We start from the raw sequence: 25,097 nt of genomic DNA, 5'->3' as shown, positions 1-25,097 counted from the left end.
TAGTATTATTACATATTGCGCAACATCCAACCAGCCAGGAAACGATCCGGAACCACGCTGCTCAGGGGATATGCATACATTGTGTGCGCCCTAACCACTCTACTATCTTTTCACCTTAATGCAGGATAGAGTTTTGATTATTAGCAAACCCTGCACGGCAACGAGTGTTGCTATTTATGTAGCATCAGAATTATCACACACATATGAACAACATAAAACAAACTGTAAACTGTCATAGCAACGTGAGTAGACAGTGTCACAGAATGGTTGGTTACACTGAAGTCCAACTACACTGTAAAACAGCCAATTCATACAGGCCTAATAATGTTTGAATTTACATGTGAGTTTCTTTAATATTGAAAACAACACACGTACATTACTCACACAGGGAGAAATTTGAGAAAAACATGATATTTTATCTGATTTACTCACGGACCACCAGGTTGCTTGCGGACCAAGGACCACTCTTTGAGTAAGGCTGACCTAGAGTGAACCCTGACCCTGCTCGCTCTGCGTGGGGCGCTCCAAAATACTGCCACAACAGGCCATACCAACACATGTGCTGCAACTTTACCAGGATACAACTGCTAATTTCTAAGTCTCATCCTCCTTCCACTTACTCACCTTGTATCCTGTGCCTGACCCACACCCAACCCCTAACCATTTACTGTGGTGCCCCCTGCTGGTGCCAAGATCATGTTATGACCATGTCCAGGTCATGTTTTTTCTTTAATGTTACTTTGGTGTATTTGTTAATTATTTTGCCTTACAGGCAGTAAAGAAAATTTAAATAGCTTCTATTCTATTATCTATTTTGCTGTTTTTGATGATGAAATATCTCTGCTTTAACTGCTTGGATGTTGTAAAAAGTCTCACCTAGTATCTGTGGAGTGTCAGTGTGACTGAGCCACCACAGTGTTTAGGTGCAGTTTTAAACCAGAGTTATGGCTGACCTACTAAATACTGCTAAAATGACCAGGTTTATTTTGCCACTAGGTGGGAGGGGGGCTTATAATGCATCTGTAACCAGGGGCTCATTGTCTTATGATTGATCCCTGTATTTACAGTAGATCTGTTGTCAGGACACAACATTCGCAATTAACCTGCAAACGACTGCCAGGATGAAGCAAACCACTTGACTTGGCTAACTCAGACTGCTGTAGGATCATATGAGCTTCAGCTGAATGCATTATTGCACTGTATATGTTGTTCTCCGTTGTTTATACTGAAGAGGATTACTCCACCTCCAGCATGAAGGAATGACTGCAAAAACCAAAAACAGTTTCAGTGCGTATGTGGCATGTAAGCAATGTATTAAGGCAGACTTGATATCAGTCGCGACTAGGGATGGGTACCAAAACCCTGTAGTAAACAGGCCCCGGGGCAACATATTTAATGACCATAGTCATAGTGGATAAGAAGTTATCAGTTCTCTCAGTACTGGAGAAATGAAGACATTGGATTTACTTTGTTCCTGTTTTTTTTTTTGTTGTGGGTGTGTGGGTGGGGACTACTGCACAATAAAGATACTGTCAAAGAAATCCTGTCGTTTTTTACATTTCCATCATTACAATTTCCACCTATAGTAGTGATGTGTTCAAAACAATACAAATTTGTACAAAACAGTACCGATAAGAGGACCGTTAAAGTACCGGATCGATAAGAGTAATGTTTAAGTTCTGGATCGATAAGAGTAATGTTAAAGTACCAGATTGATAAGCAGTATCAATAAAAGTAGTCGTACTGTTAACATCTTAACGTTACCCGTCCCTAGTCATGAGCAGATCCACACAGAGAATGTATCTTTGGTCCTCACTGCCAAAAGAGTATCAATGAAGTGTCTCTCAAAAGCAATGCAGCAAAGAGTGAATGTGATGCTTCACTATGCCACTAGTTTTTACCTCACATATGTAAATGTGTCTTTAAATGAATGCAGAGCACACAGGTAATGGCAACTAGTTAAATATTTGTTCAAACATGTATTGTGGGGATTCTGCTGCCATAAAGAGGTGATCAGTGTTTTAATGCTGCTCAAATTTCTCACTCTAGCAACTGATTTACCTCAAAGGTCCTTGTTTAGGTGTGTGCAGGAGGTGAAGGTGTAGCCATTGTTGTTTAGTTAACTGTTCCTTTTTTAGATAACATTTGTTACTGCAAGAGAGATTGAATCATCTCTATATATAATGTAATGGATCTAATCTTATATATATATATATATAATAGACATTTCACATCTTTATGCTGCAGACCTTATTTCAGGTTGTGAATCACTCAGGCTTATATATGATACTTGCAAATGTAAAAGGGATTTGAAAGGATTCTGATTTAATAAGCAAACAGAACTGGATTTGGATTTGATAAAATGCTATCCCCACCCTAAAGGATAGATTAACCAAATGGGCCTGTTGGGCACAAGCCAGCGGGCCGGGAGGTTGTCAAAGAGCTCAGTCAGAAGTAGTACAGTGTGGTCCAGTTATCAGGACATCACACTTCTCTAGTTAAAGCCCATGAAAAGCGGTTCTGGCCCGTTGTTGGGTTTCATTTCCAGTGGGAGCAATCTGGACTCCATCCTGGTTGGTGGAACAGTGGACCAGCTCTTAACCTGCGAGGATACTTGGAGTTTGCTTATAGATTGTAGCTGTAGGGTGGGTGCTGTTGTATTCTTTGGGAGTATGGGGTGTCAGGGCATTATATATACAAAACGAGCATGTTCTCTGGCTGTACGGGGCTCAGCCAGGGTTGTAGCAGATAATGTTGTTGTGATGGCTTCATCAAACCACAACCTGCGACACAGATACATGTTAAGGAGTTCATGCGATGTACCGCACTGTGGTGGTGAGGAGGAGAGGGTCGATCCAAACCTTACCTACGGTCATGAGCTTTGTGAAGTAACCAAGACAACAAGGTCACTGACACAAACAATCAGAATGATTGTCCTTCACAGGCCTCATACTAAAGGACAGTGTTAGGAACTGGACAGAGTCCCCAACTGGGGTGATGATTGACTGCTATCAAGGTCTTGTTAGTTCGTTCCACTTTAATGTTAGTTTGTTGAGGTCTTCATTGATAGTCTGACTGCATCAAGGTAAGATGTTCATTTAGTTCTAATGCTGGTTACCATGGCGTTTGATAGGCCTGCCCTTACTGTGCTTTTTACTGTTTTAATATAACTATAAATAAAGACTTTATACATTTTGCAAATGAGAGGTGGAATGATGGATGACATGAAGAGGAGAAGGGGTGGAGAGAAGAGGTGTGTGGCAGGCAGGACACTCTTACCATGGCACCAACGCTGTATGTGGCTGCTGGAGTGAGTGTGTGGTTGTAGGGGTCGGCGGCATATACTCGTCCATAACTGTAGAAACACATGAGACAACAGAGGATGGTTAAGTCAGTTTATGTCCTGAAGACTACACACGACTACTCACTAGTTGCTCCTTGATTCACTCACCAATGACCCGTGATACACAGTGGGATTCATTATGAATATAGGAGCACAAAGACGTGTTAGTATTGATCTTTATCCTGGCAACTAAAAGTCAATACAAATTAAATTCATAATGTCAGTGAGAATTATCACCACGTCTTTAGACTCTTCCAGCTCATTGTTCGACATGATGTTTATTTACATTTAACATAAACCTCCATCTTCCGCTAACCACAGAGCAGACTCTGGATGTGGACGTGGTCTCTGGTGTGACAACCTGTAATCCTCTCCAGCCACCTCCTGGATGCTCCACTGGCTTTGATAAATGTGTCGCTTCATTCATTCAAAAAATACGTTGCCTCTGAACATGATCCAGCCAGAGATTATGTTTCTAACAGAACAAGTCTGTTGCACTTTGGTTATATAAAAGCTACACAGGGCTGCATTCATATAACATCATTTTATCAGTAAATCATCATTTCAAAAACAAACTGTTTTATGATCTGACTCCTCAATAGTTATGGTATGGTAAGGTTTTGGCACAAACACGTCTAAGTTAAGGTTAGTTAGGTTTAGGGTTAGTCTTTTTTTAACAGCTGGTAATGGGGTTCTGTATCTTAGAGCCAACAGCAGACTAAGAATTAAAAGTTTGGAGGTCGGGGAAAGGTCATTAAAGGTCATTAGAGATGAACTCACCCAGTCTGATAATCTGACTTGTCCTGTGGAGCAGTGATGTGCTGTACCACCATAGTATCACACTACACAGTACAACAGACCACATCTGACCTCACCCAGCTGTGAGCTTCAACAGACCTACATCCTTCAACCCACAGACACAGTGTTTCATCTGCTTCTGGAGTGCAGGGTGAAGTTACAGTAACAGTGTCATCTACCTCTCATATTAATTGTGTTTGGACACTTTTGACGAATTAATTTTTTATAATGAGGAAGCAGACAACCATTCTAGTTTTTCTCTGTTAATAAATCATTGAACTCTAATAAAGGACCAGTGTTTGTTTTTCTGTCGTCACTTGGGTCCTGAAATTACTTTTCCTGACAAACAGAGGTCATTCTCTGGGGGGAATTAATGCTCACAGCATTTAAATGTTAGAAAGTGGGTCTCAAAAGTGTGAATGGTTCATCCTCTGGGGAACATGAAGGTATTCACTAAATGTCATGATAACCTGCCAAGTCAATTGTGAACAATAATAATAATTTCAATAATAATTTAATAATAATTAAGATAATTAGAAATCATCCTGAAAGGAACATTATTATCCACCGTCAACTCTAGTATAGTTATGGAGATGTGTGTGGATCAGATTGTTGAGTGGACCATTTTATTTGTCCACCTCCTGTGTACAGACCTATTTACTTTAATAATATCAAAGGTTGTGATTAAAAAGTCTCAGCAGCAGAGGTATGAGCTCAGAAAGGAGAGTTTTTTTATTTATTTCAGTGAAAGAAATGAAAATCACAAAGCTTCTTGAAAATAGACTAAATAGACAGACAATCAAAGAATCAATGAGAACTATATATAGAAGGAAACAGACAGCAGCAGTGATTATTATTTGTGAGCAGCCATGCCTCCCCCCCTCTTCCCTTTCTCCCCTCCCTGTCCTAGCCCAGTTACGATAAGGGCCAATCAGGGGGCCGGAGCCTTTGCCTATAATTGAGCGGCATAGCAGCCCAGTGGTTGAAGCGATTAGAAGTTAATCCCAATTAGTTTTGGACATTGCTATTCACCACACAGCCCCCCCAACACCCACTCTCAACCCAGCACGGCGTTTGACCTATCTTATCTCACAGTGCAGAGCCCTAACCCATGATCAGTGTGTGTGTATGAGTGTGTGTGTGTGTGTGTGCGTGTGTGTGTGTGTGAGTGACAGTGCATGAGTGAGAGTGTGTGTTAAGCTGCAACTACAACACAAATTTAAATGCAATTTGAGTCAAATGCATTTTTAAAGTGACCCTGAGGTGAAAAGATAAACAGGGAAACATTTTCAGCAGCTCTACAAACGCTCAGTGAAACGCACAAGGTTTCAGGACAGAGTGAATATTTAGGGGAAAAAAAAAGATATTTATACGTAAAAATGTTTGGCAGCTGTGATATTGTCTTTCAACCATTTGAAGTGCTGCAGTCAGATCACCTTCAACTGCATGTTCCTCTACCATTTTGCAAGTGTTTCACGCGTCATCTTTGTGAGAGAAAGATGAGAAGATGGAAATCAGTCTCTAGCAGTTCTCTTGCACAGTGGTGCTTTAAGCTAAATGCTAACATCAGCATGCTAATGTGCTCACAATGTCAGTGCTAGCAGGGGAAGATGAACGACTCAAATTTCACACGATGGCACAGGATGAAAAATCAGTAGGGTTGAACTTCTGAGCACCATGAATGTACGAACCAGATTTAATGTGTTATTTAATGCTGCTGAGATATGTCAGTTGTACTTAAGTGGTGGACTAAACAACAGACATTGTCATCCCTGGAGCCACGCATCCCATCACGGCTAAAAATGTGCTTGATTAAAGCGTTTTATTGTGAGTCTGTAGGTGACTAGTGGGGCAGATTTTGGCATGGGCATTGAAGCTTAAACACAATAAAACTTTCATTAGAGTACAGAAGAGTTGTGCAGATTCAGCCTTGTCTCTCATCCTCATCCATCTCTTGATCCCTTGGCAAAAAAAATGTCAAGACAACAAGAGATCAAATGCCACGTTAAGAGTGCCAGAAGAAAACAGGTATGCTGCTCTACCTGCCAGGTATACTAACATTATCCAGCCCCTTGCTTCACTAACCTTTAGGCAATTGCTCTTTGGCTCATGGCTGGTGGTTTGGTCGTGGGCAGGCCGCTGTACTTTATCTTAGCTGGGGGAGTGGTTTCTAGGTGAGGAGGCTTTTTTTGTTACTGTACGCTCAGACAGAAAGTGGCCAGAGTGAAAATAAAAATAGTTCAGGCTGACAGCTAGCAGGTTTGACAAAATGCTCTTTTGCATGCTATGGTGTTAGTTAGCATGCAGTTCCCTCCTGTTTTCACATGATATATTATCGACTCCACTTCACCAGCTCACCTGGAACAACTACAGTGTCAGACACCTATAAGTTTTATTTCAAGTTTACACGGATGGGTTCTCTAGTGTTCTCTAGAACAGAGCACTCTTACAGTAAGTTCTGATTCTGATTGGTTATCGCCGAACTGCATCGTAGCTCATTACACTAAAGTTGCCTGAACATTTTTGCCAAGAGAAACTGGCTCACATAGAAAATGAATGACTTCCAGTCACTTTGATGTTCTTTCCGTTACGTACAGTTAATGGGAGTCATGCCGTACATACCCGCAACATAGATGTAGATTAATAGTTGAGAGTCAGACTTCACCTACTGATGTCACCACTGTAGTGTTAGACACATGTTATTTTACATGATCAAATGCACCAATGCACCATATTAGAAAGTTTCTACAACACAAGGAAAATAATTTGGCATTAAGAATATTTTGGGAACTGCTCGAGAAATACATCTGAAAGTATTACATAAAATTTATCCAACAAACATGTAACATTTCAAGATTTTTGAATAAAAAAAGTTCATAATTAACTAAATGCACTTTTTGTAAGACTTTGAAAGTTAGATATTATGTAAAACAACACGTGATTAACATTGAAGATAAACATATTTTCACTTACTTTAATGTAAGGATAACAATTTATGCAATATTGTTAACCTCCTGATTTTACTAGGGACATTTCATATTCATAAGGCAAAATTTCTTATATCAAGTCCCACATTTAATTTGTGTCTAACTGATCTTGAACAAGAAGTCCATGTCAGCAGTTACTATCTATTCTGAAATGTTTGTCTGAAGAAGTCATCACTTAAATTATATATTTGTCCTTTTTTCATATTTATATGTTTGATCTTTTTTTAATTAAATGTAAATAGAATTATAAAAAAATTTAAGCAATATGTATTTTACATGATCAGTTTGTGGTTAATGTGCTGGAGCTCGTTCTTAATCACACAAGAGTACGGACAATCTGTGGTACCATCCAGGTCCAGACATAATGGTACCAAACCTCACTTTGAAATGAAGAAGTGACCGAACACTGCAATGTTCAACACAATGGAGGAATGAATGTATATCGTGATATTTTAAGGTATTCAGATGAAAACAGAATAAGACAAATCTCACGCCTTCAAGAGAAAAGCAGATGCAGTCAAAGTAAAATGAGCAGGTTGGACCCAGCTACTTCTCGTATTTCATATCTCCATCTCTGCTCTATCCAAAGAGGTGTTAAGATGTCTGCACTGAGCAGGAGGAGGACGGACAGGCGCTTTCAAAGATAAGATTCACAACACTGTCAACATTGTTTCCTTTTATAAACAAATTAAATCAAGATGGACAAAATAAATGGGCTTATAAAAAATGTAGATATGCAGATAGTTCCTAATTCTGGAAAAGTTCCTGCTCTGGTAAAGGGCCAAGAGGTCCGTGCTCATTCATGTGCAGCATGTGTGTAGTAATTTGCGAACTCTCATAATGTGCTTGCATGAGCGTGTCGGCACGAGTCAGGCTGGGTCTGGTCAGGCTTCATGAAAGCAGCTGTTGGTGCGTCCCCTCTGTGACCCTCATGCCACAAACATGACCCACATGGTGCCAGCGTGGCCCCTGCACAGATGGGCACCTCAAGGCTGCACAGGTACACAAGCAAGAACTCAAAGGTGCACCAGATCAAGGTGAAACATCCAGACAGTACTCCTTCAAGCCTTTGCTCACGGTTTAAAGCTCCATTATTTGACTGTTTGGAGGCAGCAGAACAAGGTGAAAACGCAATATCTGATCAATTGTAATGTTAGCAAACATTTGCTCATTTACACATCCAACAGGCACAAAGCAATGTTACCATTACTAAGGTGTTTTTTTAATGTCCACCTGATGAATGAAAAACATGGCTTCATCTGATCAAACGTGGCACCGGTGGGTGTGCTCGAGTGTGATCACCTGTAACCACACCTGACAGTGATGTCATGGTGAACTGACACACTCTGGAGTACAGTTTTATCACCGCAGCACAGTTAGAAGTCAAACCACTGGAGGTCAGCAAATAGGATTAAGCTGAATTGCTCTTTAAAGCTCACAGTAGCCCATTCACCTGTTCGCCTACTGCATTTAACTCAGCACCTGTATAAAGGTCAGGCAGCATTCAAGTTCCCAAATGATCACTACCACACAATAATCAGCTGTGCATAAATCTATGATAATGTGGTACATAGTTTATAAGTTATAATATGTTAAAATCAGCGGTGGCTGGTGGCTAAAAGAAACAGAAGATAGGAGGAAAATCATCCCACAGTGTCTTGTTATTTTACAATAATTTCTCTGTAGCTCTACTTTCTAATGTTCAACAAAAATAAAAAAATAAAACAACACCTTCTGATTTAACTAGACGAGTTACAGACCTGGTACATGGCTGAACTGTGTATGGGTGCAAATTGTGAAAAGCATGTAAACAAAAGAAACACCAACAAACGAGACAATACTCTTATTGTCTCTTATTGTGGGTTTCTGCCCACTGAAATGCTAGAGGGTTTTTACTTTGAAACAATTACAGGAAGTGTACAGGAAGTTTGTATTAACATGCAATGCAGTAAATTCAACAGGGCAAACGAGAGCTGATCAAAACAAGGCTTCGTACCAAAATACTGCTCTGACCTATTCTACATATCAAACAGAGGGAGTTCCAAATAAAGAGCTGTTACCCTCTGTAGTCGAGGTAAATAAAGGCCCTGCCCAAAACAGGAGTTGAAAACCATCAGTTCATCACACTCACATACAGTGGTAGAGAACGGATGTTGAGATTTTAAAATTATGATTGGACCAATGCAATGTTAATACTGTGGTCAGGTTGTGGATTGGTCAGGGAGGACGTCCACCATTGGAGCATCAATTTAAGTGTTTTGGTCAATAAGAGAGTAGCATGAAAAAAAATGAAAAAAATACATTAAGTTCACATTAACCATTTTTTTCAAAGAAGAGAGAAAAATGATTTAATTCTGAGATCTGGTTTATTACAACCAATTACTCGTTTTTATGTTTTGATTTCATTTTGATTTCATTTAATTTAATTTTGAGATGCAAACACCAATTTACTCACAATGTCTTTGCAGTATATATCAGCCACCATCTAGTAAAAGGGTGAGGGTCATTATAATCACAGACAGTTTTATCATGAAATATAAAATGCATGTAAGGGTAGTTGCATGTTTCATGTTTTACAGAGAATAGTTTTCAATTGATTAGAATTTGAAGCATCAACTTATTGCTCATTATTTAATGTTCCTCATGTCACCTTGATTTATGTCCATGACTGTGTAACATGAAAGGTTTTAAGAAAGAGAGGACCACTGCTTTTACCCATTTCTCTATTGCCCATCTCTGCTTTCTGCTCTCTGTTCAGAATAACAGCTCTTATGCAGAGGAATAAATCTTCTCCACTTCTAATCTTGGCTTTCCCTTATTTCTCCCTTGGCAAATATAGCCACTGTCATCATTCATGAGCATATAGTACCTTTTCAAGTGAACCTGCTGTACAGCAACTAAGATATTAGCTGCTCTATTGTCTCGAGCCAAAGCCCTGTCTCTATAATTTTACATCACGCTCCTGAAATAGATGGATGTAGATGTATTTCTGTCATCCAACACCACTAATTCAAATCAGGCTTGAAAAAAAAGGAAAGAAAAAGGTGAGGAAAGTGAGGTGGAAGATGAATAGATGAATAATAAATCAAAAAAGGACAGACATCTGCAAGTTCCATGCAATTATAAACTAAAATTACACACCAGTGCTTACTAATTTTGCACAAATTATTCATTGTGTTATGAATATATCTATTATTAACACTTTCAAATATCATTTCAGCCCTAAAAACCACTGTTTCAAATCCAGTCTGGCTCCAACAGTGAGTCAATCTCTATAGACTCCCATGTTAAAATCTTCAACTTTACAGCAGAAATGAACATGTTTACAGCCTGGTACATAAACAGTTTTGGTCTCTAGATCTTATTTTCTCCTTCATGACAACTGTACAGGGGGAGAATTTTTATATAATTGCCCTGTTTACATTTTATAAACATTCTGCTTAATTAATGACTTGGCCTCTTTGAGTGACAGGTGGGTGAGTGTATGTTTGCCACAAACTGGCATGCACTGAATTCTCGGCTCCAGATGTGCCCTGCCTCTTTGTCCATTTTTAGATAAGCTGGGAGTTAGGGGCGGAGTCAGGCACTGCCAAGATGGCGACGGTGGAGCAGCTCACTATGAGCTTCAAAACCACTCTTCAGAAATCTGTAAGTGCTGTCGCAGAGGCTACATCCATCTTTATTTACAGTCAGTGTGTTAGCACTGTCACCCCACAGTGACACCTCCAACCTCTTTTTGGAGTTTGCATGTTCGCTTGCCTGTGTGGGTTCCCCCGAGGTCCGGCTTCCTCCCACAGTCCAAAGGCTTGCAGCTCGCGACTCTAAATTGCCTGTAGGTGTGAATGTGAGCATGGCTGGTTGTTTGTCTCTATATGTCAGCCGGGATTGACTCCTTTCCTGTCAGTTTCCATATTCACTTTAAAATTCTTTTTTCCAAAGTTATTCTTTTTGGCCAATCATCACCATGTCAAGGACCGGGGGGGGGACACGCAGCGGGCCTAAGTTGGATTCCCACACGGCGCGCCATGGCAGTGACATGCGCCCTATCAGGTGAGTCACCAGGGCGCCCCGAAAATACTTTCACTTGTTGTCTATGAACCTGTACAGCTCCTTAGTTCCTCTGGCACCAGTCTCTTGGTTGTTCCATAGTTGAGGACTAAAACCTTTGCAGAGGCAGCTTTTAGCTTTTATGGTCTGGAAATCTAAAAACAAACCTCTTCACCCTGGCTTTTAATTAAGTATGGTTTTTATTCATGAGTCACTTGTTGTTTTATGTTTTATTATTACTTATTTCACTGTATCTATGTTCTAAACTGTATTTTTTCTATTTCCGTGTTATTTCATCATTAATATTCTTATACCACGGGTTTTTTGTTTTTTTGGTTTATTTGCTAATATTAGTAAAGTTTTAAAATCTTTTGTTATTGTATCTCATTGTCAGTTTTCGCATTTGTTTGTCCCTCTTTATCAGTCATCTGTGAAGCGCTTTGAGCAGCACTAACCTGCATGAAATGTGCTTTACAAATAAAGTTTGATTGATTGATTGGATGATTAGGATTAGCAACTAGGGAGAGAGATGGTGGTTCTTGATAAAAGAGAGAAAAGAGAAAACTTCAGTCTCCTACATTTGTCCAACATGACTCTAATTCTAGGATCATTTATTCATTAATGTATTTGAGGGCAGGAAATATGCTAGGTGTCAGTAGACAGAGCAGAAAAAGTTTCTTTTAGTCGATGAGTTTAGTTGAAGAAACCATATTGATTTGGGGATCATCAACAAACTATGAAATCTAGGCCTTGTTAATTAACTGTATTTTGTTCCATGATTCATTCCTATTTGATTTATGGTAATGTTGTTTGAGCTCATTCACATGCCTGTAATCTCCAGAAGTTTCATGTTCTGCAGCAAGATTTGTAAGTTTGGAGACTTTCTCAGACTCTGCTCCGGTCCCTGACGCCCTGTTCACAAAACTTAGATAATATATAAATATTCACCAGGTCTGTGGGTTCATATTTTCACCATCATCTTTGAGCATTTTCTTCACATTTCACTTTGATTTCTGATCAGTTCCTGTTTCACTGTGATTTGTTAACTTTCTTGTCTTGATAAACTCACTAATTATTTTCATTCAGTTTTAATGACTCACGTTGAAAAGCTTCCAGTGGCTCCCTCACTTTCCATTAAGGCTTATTTATATAATGTTTATTTTTATAGTTATGCCAATACCACTGAAGACTGGATTACAATTGGCTGAAAGGTGTGGATTTATTTTTAGTCACTGAACTGTACTATAAATGGACACCTTTGAAATCTGTGCCACAATTAATTTATTAAAAGTACTTAAAGCTGAGCTGCAGTTGAAGTTACCACCACCACCAGCAATGAAAAAACAGTGAGAATAATGCAGATTTCATTCAAATGTGTTTGATGTTGGTGTGAATCTGGATTGGAGGAGTAGAGAGGACTTCTAACAGAATGTCAGTCAATCCTGGAGCACACAAGTTTTTTTTTTTTTTTTTTTTTTTTTTTTTTTTACAAAACTTACATTCTCCAAAGCAACCACATATTAAAATGACCATGAAATCAATAAGAAGAACCAGACCAGTCCTTCAACCTAAACAACCACACAGGCCGTCTGTTCCAACCCTCTGATACCATCAGTGTCTACTGAAATAGTGCCGCTACTGTGGCAAGCGTACCGGATCTTTGTCGCCATGGTTATAATAATAAGCTGTCATGGCTGTGGATTTGATTGTGGTTTAGGTTACAATAAGTACTTCCTTAACATGTGACGATTGTTGTTGTCATGGTTACAATAACAACAGGATGTCATATGGTCATGGATAAAACAAACAACATAAACTTCACAATCCACCAGAACCTCCTCCTCCTCCTCCTCCTCCTCCTCCACGTCACCTCACTTTTCCCTTTGCTCCTGTCATAATTACTACGACCACTAGGTGTTGCCGTTACTAAACGTTAAAAAAACGTTACTATGGGTCGTAATAACCTGCTGCACAGGCGACCTGTGGGCTTGTTTTTTTTCGACAGGATAGTCTCATGTTAAAGCACGTATCTTACCTGTCACTGTATGCAGCAGCTGTGGCAGCAGTAGGCTGGGCATATCTGTAGGCAGCGTAACCACCCTACAAACACACACACACACACACACACACACACACACACACACACACACACACACACACACACACACACACACACACACACACACACACACAGACAGACAACAGTCAAGATTATAAATTCAGTTTTCCGTTGGACTGAGTGTCAGACACTGAAAATACTAATGAGACAACATTAACAAACTTTAAAAACACTTTTTGCAAACAACAAAGCTGAGTCCACCCCTGGTTAATGTCATCCATCCTCTTCATTTAAGACAGTTTTTAGCCAAAGAAGAACAAAGCCAATTAATTTAGAAAAGAACTGAAATGTTTTACTAAATAATCTTTAATGAAAAGTTCATGTTAAAGTCAGTTCATCTTAATTAGTGAGATTATGTTTTTAGTGCTTTTATTTTGTTAATATTTTGTGTGTCCAGCTTTGTTGTTGATGACAGACTGGATCCTCCTGGACCTGGATGATCCCAGTCTGACACAGATCTGTGAGAGATGTTCTGCTTCTGTTCAGCTTCTCTTTGTTTCTACCTTCACTTTAAAATCCTCACAAGTTTTTTCTTGTATTAGATTCAGGTCAGTGACAAACATGACCTGGTCCTAGTTTTTACTTTTTCCTTCTTTACAAACTCTTGTGTGCTTCTTCTTCTTCTTCTTCTGTGTTTCTGTTCCAGATACATTGATTTTGGTTTCATCCGATCAAAGAATGAGCAGCCAACATTCATCAGGTTTCTTAATCTGCAGGTTTGTGTTGTTTTGTGAGCAGTGGTTTTGTGTTTCTGTTCTTCAGTGCGAGGCTGTTTGAACAGTGAGCTGTGCCTGGTGTCGTCACTGCTCCCTCTGTTATTGGTGGTATGACTCTACCTGGACCTCCTATGAGTTCATGTTCAGCGGCCTGACGATGCTCTCGTTATGAAGTCTCACAAACTGGCTTCTGACTTCAGGTCAGTTCCTACCCATGTGGCACAGCACAGACCAGAACTGAGGAGGCTCTGGTCACCACAGGTTCTTTGATAACCCTGTTCATGTCATTAGCCTTAATTCGAAACAAATGTTCTGTTATATTGAGGTTGAAGTTAGGGGCTCGTATTTTAGTTGTAATCGATCCAACCTGTTCGTTTTTAATTTGACATAACATCAAATATCCTGAACTTTAACTTAAAGATAGCACAATAGTGACTGTTTAGGCTTTGTGGGTAACCTTTATCACCAATTATTTTTCAATATAATTTTGAAGGAGCAACTTTTTGAAAGCAGTATGACAAACAATCTTTTATTTTGAAAGTTATACTCTGTGACTTTTTCACATTAAAATGTCTAAAAACATGTAGACCTATGTTCTATATGTTGTTGAGTTGTGTTCTTACATTCTCCCAAATGTTTCCATCAATTCTCAAACCAGAGAAATCTGTGATTTTAAGCATAGTAACAGTACGTGTCATTGGTCTCCTGTCAATGACATCATATCCTCTATGATCATGTGTCAGCTCGAAGCCACTCTAAGACTATTTTTAATGTGAATTGTTTTATTCAGTGTTTCTACTGGATCTAATCACCTGGTCTGGAGGAGATGTCCTCTTAAAAACCTCCTGAACAACACTGAAGGAATCCAAACCAGCAGAAACTGACTGTAAAGGTGGTGAAGACAACTTCCATGATCCCATGCTACTTCATGATGTCACTAAACTCCCACAAGTGTTTCACCTTGTTAACATCCATATGATGTTTTTATATAATACAGACATATGATGAGTGAAATAATCATCAACACCATGACTGAGTGTTTCCACCTTGAACTGCACTGAACCAATGACAGTCTCATAAAAACAGATTCAGACAGCCAGGGTTTCATACGTCACAAACCTAAGGAACCAATCCTGTCAGCTTGTGGGGACGGGGGGCGGGGCTAAATAAACCTGAAACCTTGTCAGTACAGAGAGAGAGTTAGCATTAGCACAACCGCTAACACTGTGTCAGCCACTGCCAGTTAAACTAACAAACAACATCCATCCATCCATTTTCTACCGCTTATCCTCTAGTAGGGTCGCGGGGGGGCTGGAGCCTATCCCAGCATCCTTTCGGGCGAGAGGCGGGGTACACCCTGGACAGGTCGCCAGTCCATCGCAGGGAACACAGAGACAAACAACCATTCACTCTCACATTCATACCTATGGTCAATTTGGAGTAACCAATCAGCCTAGTCCCCATTTGCATGTCTTTGGACTGTGGGAGGAAGCCGGAGTACCTGGAGAGAACCCACACATGCACGGGGAGAACATGCAAACTCCACACAGAAAGACCCCACGTCCGAGCTGGGACTCGAACCCGGAACCTTCTTGCTGTGAGGTGACAGCGCTAACCACTGCACCACTGTGCCACCCAACAAACAACATAAACATATAAAAGATGCTAACTGCGCTAATCGTTCTGATACGTCTGCTAGTCTCTGATTCTGGTCTCAACAGACTCCTCATCTCAAACATGTGGCTGAGTCTCTCTGATGTTTCCTCCTCTAACCATCTTGATACTCTCTGCTCTTTCACCTGTCCACCTGGAGACAGCAGGTGGTGGGCGGGGCTCAAAGCCTGATCCAGATTTCTCAATCAGGAAGTAAGAGGAGATGAGCTTCACACCCAGTTTAATGTGTGAAAACCATGTTAAACTAACATGAGTTTAAAACAGGTTTGGAGAGGAAATTTGAAGTAAACCTCAGTGTTTGCATTTAATCAGAACCTGATTATCATTTATTGCTTGTTTTATTTTTGAACGTGAAGCTTTGCTTTTGTTTTTTTAGTTACTCAGTTACAGAACATTCTGTGAGTCTTATAGATGACAGTTTTCTCTTGGTGTGTGTGGGGAGGTGGCTGTAGTAGTGTTTGACAACACCTTGTCACACTGTGGTGCTGACACACTGCTGCACAGTGCATGACAGTGTGGTTTAGTGTCACCATCACAGAGCCATCTAATATTCTCAGTCAACACTGCAGCATCTCCAGATCTGCCACATCAGGTCCCTTCTCAGCACATCACAAGTACACAGTCATATCTGCCAGTGTGTGTGAACACATGCACACACACACACACACACAACATGTCAGTGTCCATGTTCAACCACATCTCAGCATCCATATGAAGAAATATACAAACATACAAAGCGCACAGTTAGGACAGAGGAAGTAAATAATGACTATAAATACACAGTACGCGAATAGAAAAATGTACAAAACATAATGTGTGAGCTAGAATCTCTAGGCCTCTCAACATAAGCACACAGCAGGTCCACGTCCAATCTCCTCAGGTAGTCCAGTTCGCAAATAGAGTGAGGAGGGTTTGTCCACCGAAGTCCCTGGAGATCATGAAGAAAGCACTGGGGTGCAGAGTCTTGTGGTAACGATGATGTGACACGCGGCTGCCAGGTTAACGGAGAGCGGGTTGTAAACAACAACCAAGAAGGTGCGAGAGCTCCCTGGGATTGTTGTATGGCATAGCCNGCCTTTTATTAATCACTACCATGTTTTTAGCACAAGTACGTGAGTCAAAGGTCTCTGCTTTAACGATCCAAAGCCCATGAAGCGTCTGGCACTAATGCAGTCTGGGTGTGTCCATATCTTTTTTGCTATTTTAACGGCAGAAAAAACAGTCACTGCTCCAGGCACATGGTTCTAAAGGGTTGTACTTAATTTCTTAAATATTCATGGGAGTGTTTTGGGCGTAACATCCAATAAACCAATCACAGTGTCATCTCCTATTCCCTTTAAAAGCCAGGCACCTGCACCTTGGTGGATTGCTATTATAACAGCGCAGTGTTAGATTCTATTTGCGGTCAGTAGATTACATATGACTGACCAGTGAGTCCAGTCCTGACCAGTGGGTCCAGTCCTAACCAGTGAGTCCAGTCCTGACCAGAGAGTCCAGTCCTGACCAGTGAGCCCAGTCCTGACACAGGCAGCAGCTCTGTGACTCTGAGGAGCAAAGAAGGGCTGAGTGAATCAATGTTAGAAATATTTGATGTTATATGATGAGAAGTGTGAATAAATCTTCAGGTCATTATGAAACTGTGGTGACAAATTTAGGTGATGAATGTGGAACACTGTGGAGGATTTACCAGGTAGTAAGAAAGAACACTTCTCAGCTGAATCTCATGCAGGAGACATCCATGACACATGACGACGTTATACAACTCACAACACGTCACAAAGAAGCTCCGACCTTCTGGGGCTGTGCTGTAATGTTCACCTGACTTATCCCAACATATAAGAGCATTTTCAGCTCGCTCTGCTTCTGTGTAACAGAAAGAGTGTATGAGCTCTGTGCGCCTGTGTATGTTGGCACATATTACACTCGACAATTTGCCCTTAAAATAACAGTGAAACACTTTGTCACTGACTTTAGACCAGGGTTTTGCTGGTCAATCACTTTTCCGCTGCCTCAAGATAGCAATGCGACAACAATGCTCCTGACCACACCTCACTTTAACACCAACGTGACCATGGGCGCACTGATAGGCACAAGTATATCTGCTATTTAAACAATGTGGCCAATGGACAGGAAATTGACAACTTCAACAGTCTAAAAACTAGCAAAAGACGCTTGCGTTGCACTTTGCTCCAGATGTAAGAACAGGCCCTGAGTCATGAACGTGAATCTTGACTTGGCTTTGAATTTAACAGCAGTGATCCTGACTTCCCTGAGACTGGGTTTGACGTTCTCCCCAAGACAAAATTATGATTATTATATATAATTATATACAGTATATAACTTGAATCAATTGACAGCAGCGAGCAGGAGGAAAAGTTTGCAACTGTTTGCTGTGGTTGACAAAAAAAAAAAGAAAAAAAGATGACGTTACGTTACAGATGATTGTTATTGTGTCGCAGGAATAAGATACTGTACCGAGACACAGTGGGTGAGATAGCTATGGCACTTAACTGTTCTCAAATGAAAGAGACATGGTGACATGTTGAGAACTTGTTGCGACACAAAGACTTTGTCCCACCTCTAGTTTTTAATGTCCACTGAACAGCTGCTCTTACCTGTTTTTTTTATGTTCAGTGTTTTCAGATTGTCTGTCCGTCCCATTCTCGTGAATGCAATATCTCTGTAATGCTTTGATGGAACTTCTTCAAATTTGGCACAAGCATTCACTTGGACTCAAGGACAAACCGATTCAATTTCATGGTCAAAGGTCATAGGTCAAGGTCATGATGACCTCTCAAAACACAGTTTTGGCCTTGTGAATGCAATATCTCTATAACGTCTTGAGGGATTTTCTTCAAATTTGGCACAAACATTCAACTGGACTCAAGGATAAACTGATAGTTCACAGTGACCTCACAAAACATGATTTTGGCTTTATAAATGTGATATCTTGAGAACTTCTCAAGGGAATCCCTTCCAATTTGGCATTGGAAAAGTCTGCTGGGACTCAAGGATAAACTGATTCAGTTTTGGTGGTCAGAGGTCAAATGTCAAGGTCAGTGTGACCTCACAAAACATGATTTTGGCTTTATAAATGTGATATCTTGAGAACTTCTCAAGGGAATCCCTTCCAATTTGGCATTGGAAAAGTCTGCTGGGACTCAAGGATAAACTGATTCAGTTTTGGTGGTCAGAGGTCAAATGTCAAGGTCAGTGTGACCTCACAAAACACCATTACTCAAGACTTCACAGCAATTATGACAAAATTTCACACAAATGTTTCATCTTATCTATGACTCTGGATAAACAGGGATGTAACCTGAAACTAGTCTGAGTGGAGGAGGAAGACAACCACCAGGAGGTGAGTCTAGTTCTTTGTGTGTATCTTTGTGTTTGCAGTGTTGCAGTGCACTGAGCTCTCACAGGTTATGCTTCAAGAGCAGCTGCATCTGTTGACTTCATCCACCTCTTTGGTGTCGTCGTGGCTGGGTTTCGCTTGTGTTTCAGATAGAAGCAGTCATATTCCAGCGTCTCAGTCCTTCACTGGAAGCAGCAGACTGGTGGCTGTAAACGGCACATGGCTGTTTAATTTATCATAAAACTGAAGCCATTTTTCTCCCTCCCGGGCTCAGTGACAACTCCAGCACTTCTCACATCATTTCACCTTCCACCCTTCCTCCTCTCTGTGACTGAGACGCTGCGTCTGTCCTGACATGAGCAATGTATTATTACCACTATAAACTGTGGAGGCGAGTAAGTGATACTTAGTGCGTGTGATGATGGGCCGTGGCAGAAAGATGAACAGGTTGGCCCGTGTTACTCACCAGCCACTGTGGACTGTCACTCCTGACTGAGTGACTAATGGCTGCCCTACAGCTCTGTGTGCAGGTGTGTGTGTGTGTGTGTGTGTGTGTGTGTGTGTGTCTGTGTGTGTGTGTGTGTGTGTGTGTATGTGTGTGTGCATTGTGTTTGGAGAAGAGACTAACAGTTGGTGTGTATGTGCATACATGTATGGCCACTACACACACACACACACACACACACACACACACGGTCTCATGCAGGGAATGCTCCTAATCCATCACATCTGCTGATTCAGTGAAGGAAAGAAAGGCCGAGCAGGACTCCTCTTCCTCCTCCTCTATCTCTTCCTGTCTGCCCAACCATCTTCACTGACTCTCAGTGTTTTTGGCCACAAGGCTGCAGACCCACACTCACTCTATGTCTCTGTCTTCATGCAACTAATCTCCCTACCGGCTACAGACAGCATTCCCACCTTTAACCTGCTCTGTTCACATTTCTTCGTAAGAGTAAAAGTAAAGACTGAATCCTTTGGCCAGAGTAAATGGTAATGTAGCACTAATTCCATCATTAAGACAACAGAGTCATGTCAAATAACTTTACAGGGGTGATGATCCGAGTGCCGAGCTGAGCCAACAGTAATTATGACCATTCAAGTCTGGCTACATCCACACTCATATGTTTTCATTTGAAAAACACACTTCTGCCACAAGGGGTCTCAATCAAAACAATAACAAAAGGTGATGTCATGAAGTAGTGTGGGATCATGGGAGTTGTTGTCTTCACCACCATTACTGTAAGCTTCTCCCAGTTTGGATTCTTCCAATATCAGTGGTTTTTACCAGCAGCTGAATTATCCACAGAGGTGTCCTCCTCTCCATAACAAACACACCAGGAGATTAAAACCAGTAGAAACACCCAGAATGCAGTTTGACTTTAAAAATCAGAGATTCAGCGACGCTCTTCAGTGACACAGGACAGGACGTCTCCAGCAGCTGGGAGCTGAGCTGTCTAACATTTCCTCAGCTTGTTTCTCTGATAACTTCAGATCCAGACGTCCGACGACTAAAATCCTTCATCTGGTTCAAATATAGAGCTGAAAACCACCAAGGTGTAAAAAGTGTATGTGGCTTAAAACTAGATAAAAGTCAATGCTGAGCTTCTGTCAAACAAACACACTGACACATGATCATAGAGGATATGATGTCATTGACAGGAGACCAATGACACGTACTGTTACCATGATTAAAATCACAGATTTCTCTGGTTTGAGAATTGATGGAATCATTTTGGAGAATGTAAGAACACAACTCAACAACATATAGAACATAGTTCTAGATGTTTTTAGACATTTTAATGTGGAAAAGTTACAGATTATAACAACTAAACTAACCAACCAACAAATCGCACGACCATTCACGTACACTGGACATGTGCGTACCGATAGATCGCCTACTCTGCAGTTACTATGAACTGAGGAAACAGAAAAGACAGAGAACAGCAAAGAAAGTGTTAGCATTCGAATTTAACTGCAAAACAGCTGCTAGCAAAGACAACAAGGTCAGTAACACTTGTAAAAGCCTCTGTTTCTGTCCATCCAGATTAAAACACAACCCCAGAGTTTTCAAAACAGGTCCATGAAAGTCTCTGTTTTCTTGCGGATGTTAGGAGTAATGAAGCAAAAGAGATGAGTTTTAAAACTAATAGTCATCATGAGTTCTGAGTTTGCCTTCACCAGTCAAATGGAGAAATGAGAAATAACGCCTGTTTCAAATAATGGCCACAATTAAGAATATTTCCTTTCTTCATCAACATTTTCCGAACAGCATGACTGAGCTCTTTTTCCGTCTTATCTAATGTGGATGAATTGACTGAAGCTACGTCTCAGGTAGTTCTTTCCCAATAAACATAAACACGACGTCAGGGCTCTTGATCCCTGCGCTAATGAATATTAAATGTTGTGACTGCAGCTTGGCAATCAATCCCTGTGGCAGGGGCAGAGGGGCTAATGGGGAGGCAACCAGGTCGAATGTTATGGGAGCTACTGAAGCACCTCCTCTACACAAACACACACAGACAGCGCATCATTAGTCTGAGTCTCCCTGAAGCCTCTATCGTGCATATGCTTGTGGTTGTATTGTTCACCACCGCGGCATCAGAGCTTCAAACCCTGTGGTTAAACGACTAAACCAGAGTTTCTTCAACCTGTCAGGCAGCATCAGTTAGAAAATAAACATCTAGAGAATGATTCAGACCTGGTCAGGAGCAGCATGGAGTTATTATTATTATATGATATTATTAGTATTTAAAAGTCACGTTTTGGTTGTGCCTGAAATATGTAAATAGTATAGTATGGAATGGTCCAAAACGTCTATTTTGACGTCCAAGTTAATACGTCAAATTTGCGCAGACAGAAGATACCATGTTTACATGCCAATTTTGAACATCTTAGGGTGTTTAAATTTGGATGCTAGGAAACCCTACAGAGAAGAAACAATCCCCCATTCAACCTACCTATGAACTGAGGGTAGGAATTTACATATAAATAAGATTGACATTATTAATTTCTGCATTTTTATATGCTACTACTAATTGATGAAAATGTAACTTCAATATCATAAATGACATATTCATTTAATGTGGTGTGTTTGTCTAAGTGCCACTAGATGTCAGTATTAGAGCGTCAGAGGCAACCTGTTGAATTTTGAGCAGACTGGAGGAGGAAAGAAAGAATTTGGGTTCAATAAACCATCGATTTCAATGTAAACTGTTTAAGATCCTTTCTGATTAGTGGCAAGAGTGTTTGTGCCGCCATATTGTGGTGTGAGTTATATTTTACATTGTGACTATATTTAAAAAAAAAATAATAATAATTTTACATTTGTCCTTTCATGAACAGACTGCGGATCAGGAAATGTTCCTGTTAAACTCCACATTTGTGTTCTGAAAGAAAATGTGACTGGATAAAAACACATGTGGTCTGCTGTTGACCCTCTGGACTGGAATGAGGGCCTATGGAGGATGTAGAGACAGAGCAGGTGAGGGGGCGGAGCTGGAGTGGAGCAGGGAGCAGAGCGAGGAGCGCACCTGAACCACTCACATATACAAACGGATACTTGAACTTAAACAGATGTCACTTACACTCAGGATGTTGCATTGCCTCAGCTTGTCTATCACAAGTTTCAGTGATTTAGTCAGGAGTTTTAACGACTTCCTGAGCCCCCCCACCGCACAGATGGACTGTCCCAAATACTGATTCACAGCTGCATATAAGACACACGACACATTCAAAATTGACGTGTTAACACAGCATTTTCTATCGTCTGCAAATTTTATGTATTGTGAATGTCAAAATAGACGTTTTGGACCAATCAGTGTTCCATAAAAGACCGTCTTGTGTTGTGTTGAATGCATTAAAAAACCAAACAGTTTTTTATGTGTCAATTACAATTTAAATATGAAGGTTTGTTAATATTTACTTAAAAATGGAACCTTTTACTTCTTGTTAACACACAATTCAACTGACTGACTTTTTGTATGGAAAACGTCCTCATGTCACTGAGTTTAAACCTCAGATGTTAGTCTAGTGTAATGATGTGACCATGAATGAGCTCATATACAGATACTTTCATTCAGAGCTGATCACCTCACTCTGGGGTTCTCATGACGCTAGTAGGTAAAACTAGTCTGGATATCTTGTTGAAGGTAGAGGAAAGATTTTTTTTTTGTTGTTTTTTTTTTTTTTTTTTACATATATTCATACAATTTTATTTTTAACCTTTATATATTCTCCAGTACGCCAAACAAATCTATTGGTGAAATGTTCTATCATTTATTAATAATCAAAGTACCACACATGGGTGTTGAAACACGGCTCGATAGCACCACCTCCAAAATTTCAACAAAGCAGCTCTCGCTCTGTGTTTCACTTGCATGTGTGTTACACATGCAAGTGAAACATGTGTGTATGCACCCATAGCCTAAACCCAACAGAAAGTCAGACATTTTGAATTTACTCTTTGATTTAAGGACGTCATACGCTAACACACTCCTCCTAGAGAATTCATTAGATCGACATCATGTTTGGTCAGTCTCATCTTAAGATCTTTTCAATGCTAAATTGTAAAGCTTTTGATTTTTTGGCAGAGGATCTGCCCGTGGTGGCGCCACGAATTTTGATATTGAAACGTGAAACACAAAGTTGTTAAAACACCAGCACACATTGTCCAAATGATTGATAAGACTAAACACATCTACATAACCAATTTATAATAAATTTACCCCCTTGACCACAGCCACCTCAAACTCGGTCAGAATATGCGTAAGATCTTGATGATGACCAGTGTGAAAACTGTGACTCTTTATTGAATGGCATTACGATGTTTCGCAATTAAACAGGAAGTTGTTATAACAATAATATACGTTGTCTAGTCTGCCCCAAACTTCACATATTTGAAGACATCTGCATGCTAATATGAAGTCATAGTCATAGCGCCACCTACTGAAAACAGGGAGTAACCCTTAAGTGACAATCAATCAATCTGGTTTACACTTGATTTACAGGAACATTATTGCATGTTTGCTGCAACAAGTGGCCTCCTGGCAGCGGCCCCGAGGTGCGTGACAGGGGTCCACATAATGCTGCTTGCAGCTTTAATTCATTTTACACTGCAGCACACTAAAGACATGACTGAATAGTTGAACTGGGTAAGAGCTGAAAATGGTCCTCTCTGAGTGTTGGTTGTTGTTTATGTGTAGATTGTAGATTTACACCTTTTGCACCTTTAAAAACTTTGTTTGTCTCTTATATGTAACAGTGCAGCTTGTGTGTCTTGCTCACAGTCTCACAGTGTGTGTTGATGTTTGCAGCCTATAGTCTCCTTGCTGGGGGCAGTCTGCCCTGATGGCTGTGACATGAGCAGCTCCCTGCTCCCCCAGCTGGAGGTGAAGCCCTGTATGAGCATGGAGGGTCGGAGGCTTGTATGTGCGCAGCAACAGGGCAGAGACCACAGAGATGGCGGTGTAGCATGCAATGTCATACCAGTAAATAATACTTACATAAATATCTGCACCATAAAATCCATCCTGGTAAACAACACTGCAGAGGATGCAAACACAAACAAACAGACAAACACACAATAAAACAAAAACATCCATATTAGTGCATGTTGACATGCAGGCACTAGCTATAGCTATAACCAACCCCCATCTCCACCAACCAATAAACAACCAAAAAACAAACCAACAAAAGACAGAAGAGGGACAGAGGCAAAGGGGATATATAGCAGGCACCCCCCTCCCCCCTCTGGCTGGCTGGGTAAGGAGGCTGGGAGGGTCCAAAAATACTCTCGCACTAGATTCACTAGATTCATCAGCAAATTTCGAATGATTTTTTTGTCATCTCAAAACAGAAAATATAGCATTATGCAAAAAACAGTAAAACAGTTAATTATTTCCATTGCTATATATTGGTTTCCATGTTAATATTATATTCTATTTTAATAATTAATCTACAATTTTGTATTGTATTGTAGTGTATTTAGTTTGTGTATTTGTTCCTGAATTAAAGAGTATATAAAGCATATTTAAAAACTGATGTGAAGGAGCGTTCT

General features: G+C 40.4%; 1 protein-coding gene across 3 annotated transcripts in view; it reads right to left on the bottom strand.

Moving 5' to 3' along the window:
* Positions 1-25,097, bottom strand: part of rbfox1 (RNA binding fox-1 homolog 1) — a 174,026-nt gene that overhangs the window by 6,129 nt on the left and 142,800 nt on the right. For all 3 annotated transcript variants that reach the window (XM_022764913.1, XM_022764916.1, XM_022764914.1), the window contains 3 exons: positions 24,544-24,583; positions 13,211-13,275; positions 3,280-3,355 (listed from right to left, as the gene is read on the bottom strand). In XM_022764913.1, the coding sequence (XP_022620634.1) occupies positions 3,280-3,355; positions 13,211-13,275; positions 24,544-24,583 (181 nt within the window). The remainder of the gene's footprint in view (positions 1-3,279; positions 3,356-13,210; positions 13,276-24,543; positions 24,584-25,097) is intronic.

The sequence above is a fragment of the Seriola dumerili genome, unplaced genomic scaffold, assembly GCF_002260705.1.
Source record: "Seriola dumerili isolate Sdu_G_001 unplaced genomic scaffold, Sdu_1.0 BDQW01000609.1, whole genome shotgun sequence".
Classification (NCBI taxonomy): domain Eukaryota; kingdom Metazoa; phylum Chordata; class Actinopteri; order Carangiformes; family Carangidae; genus Seriola; species Seriola dumerili.
The sequence above is the reverse complement of the archived record's forward strand: the minus strand, read 5'-3'. Positions and strand labels throughout refer to the sequence as shown.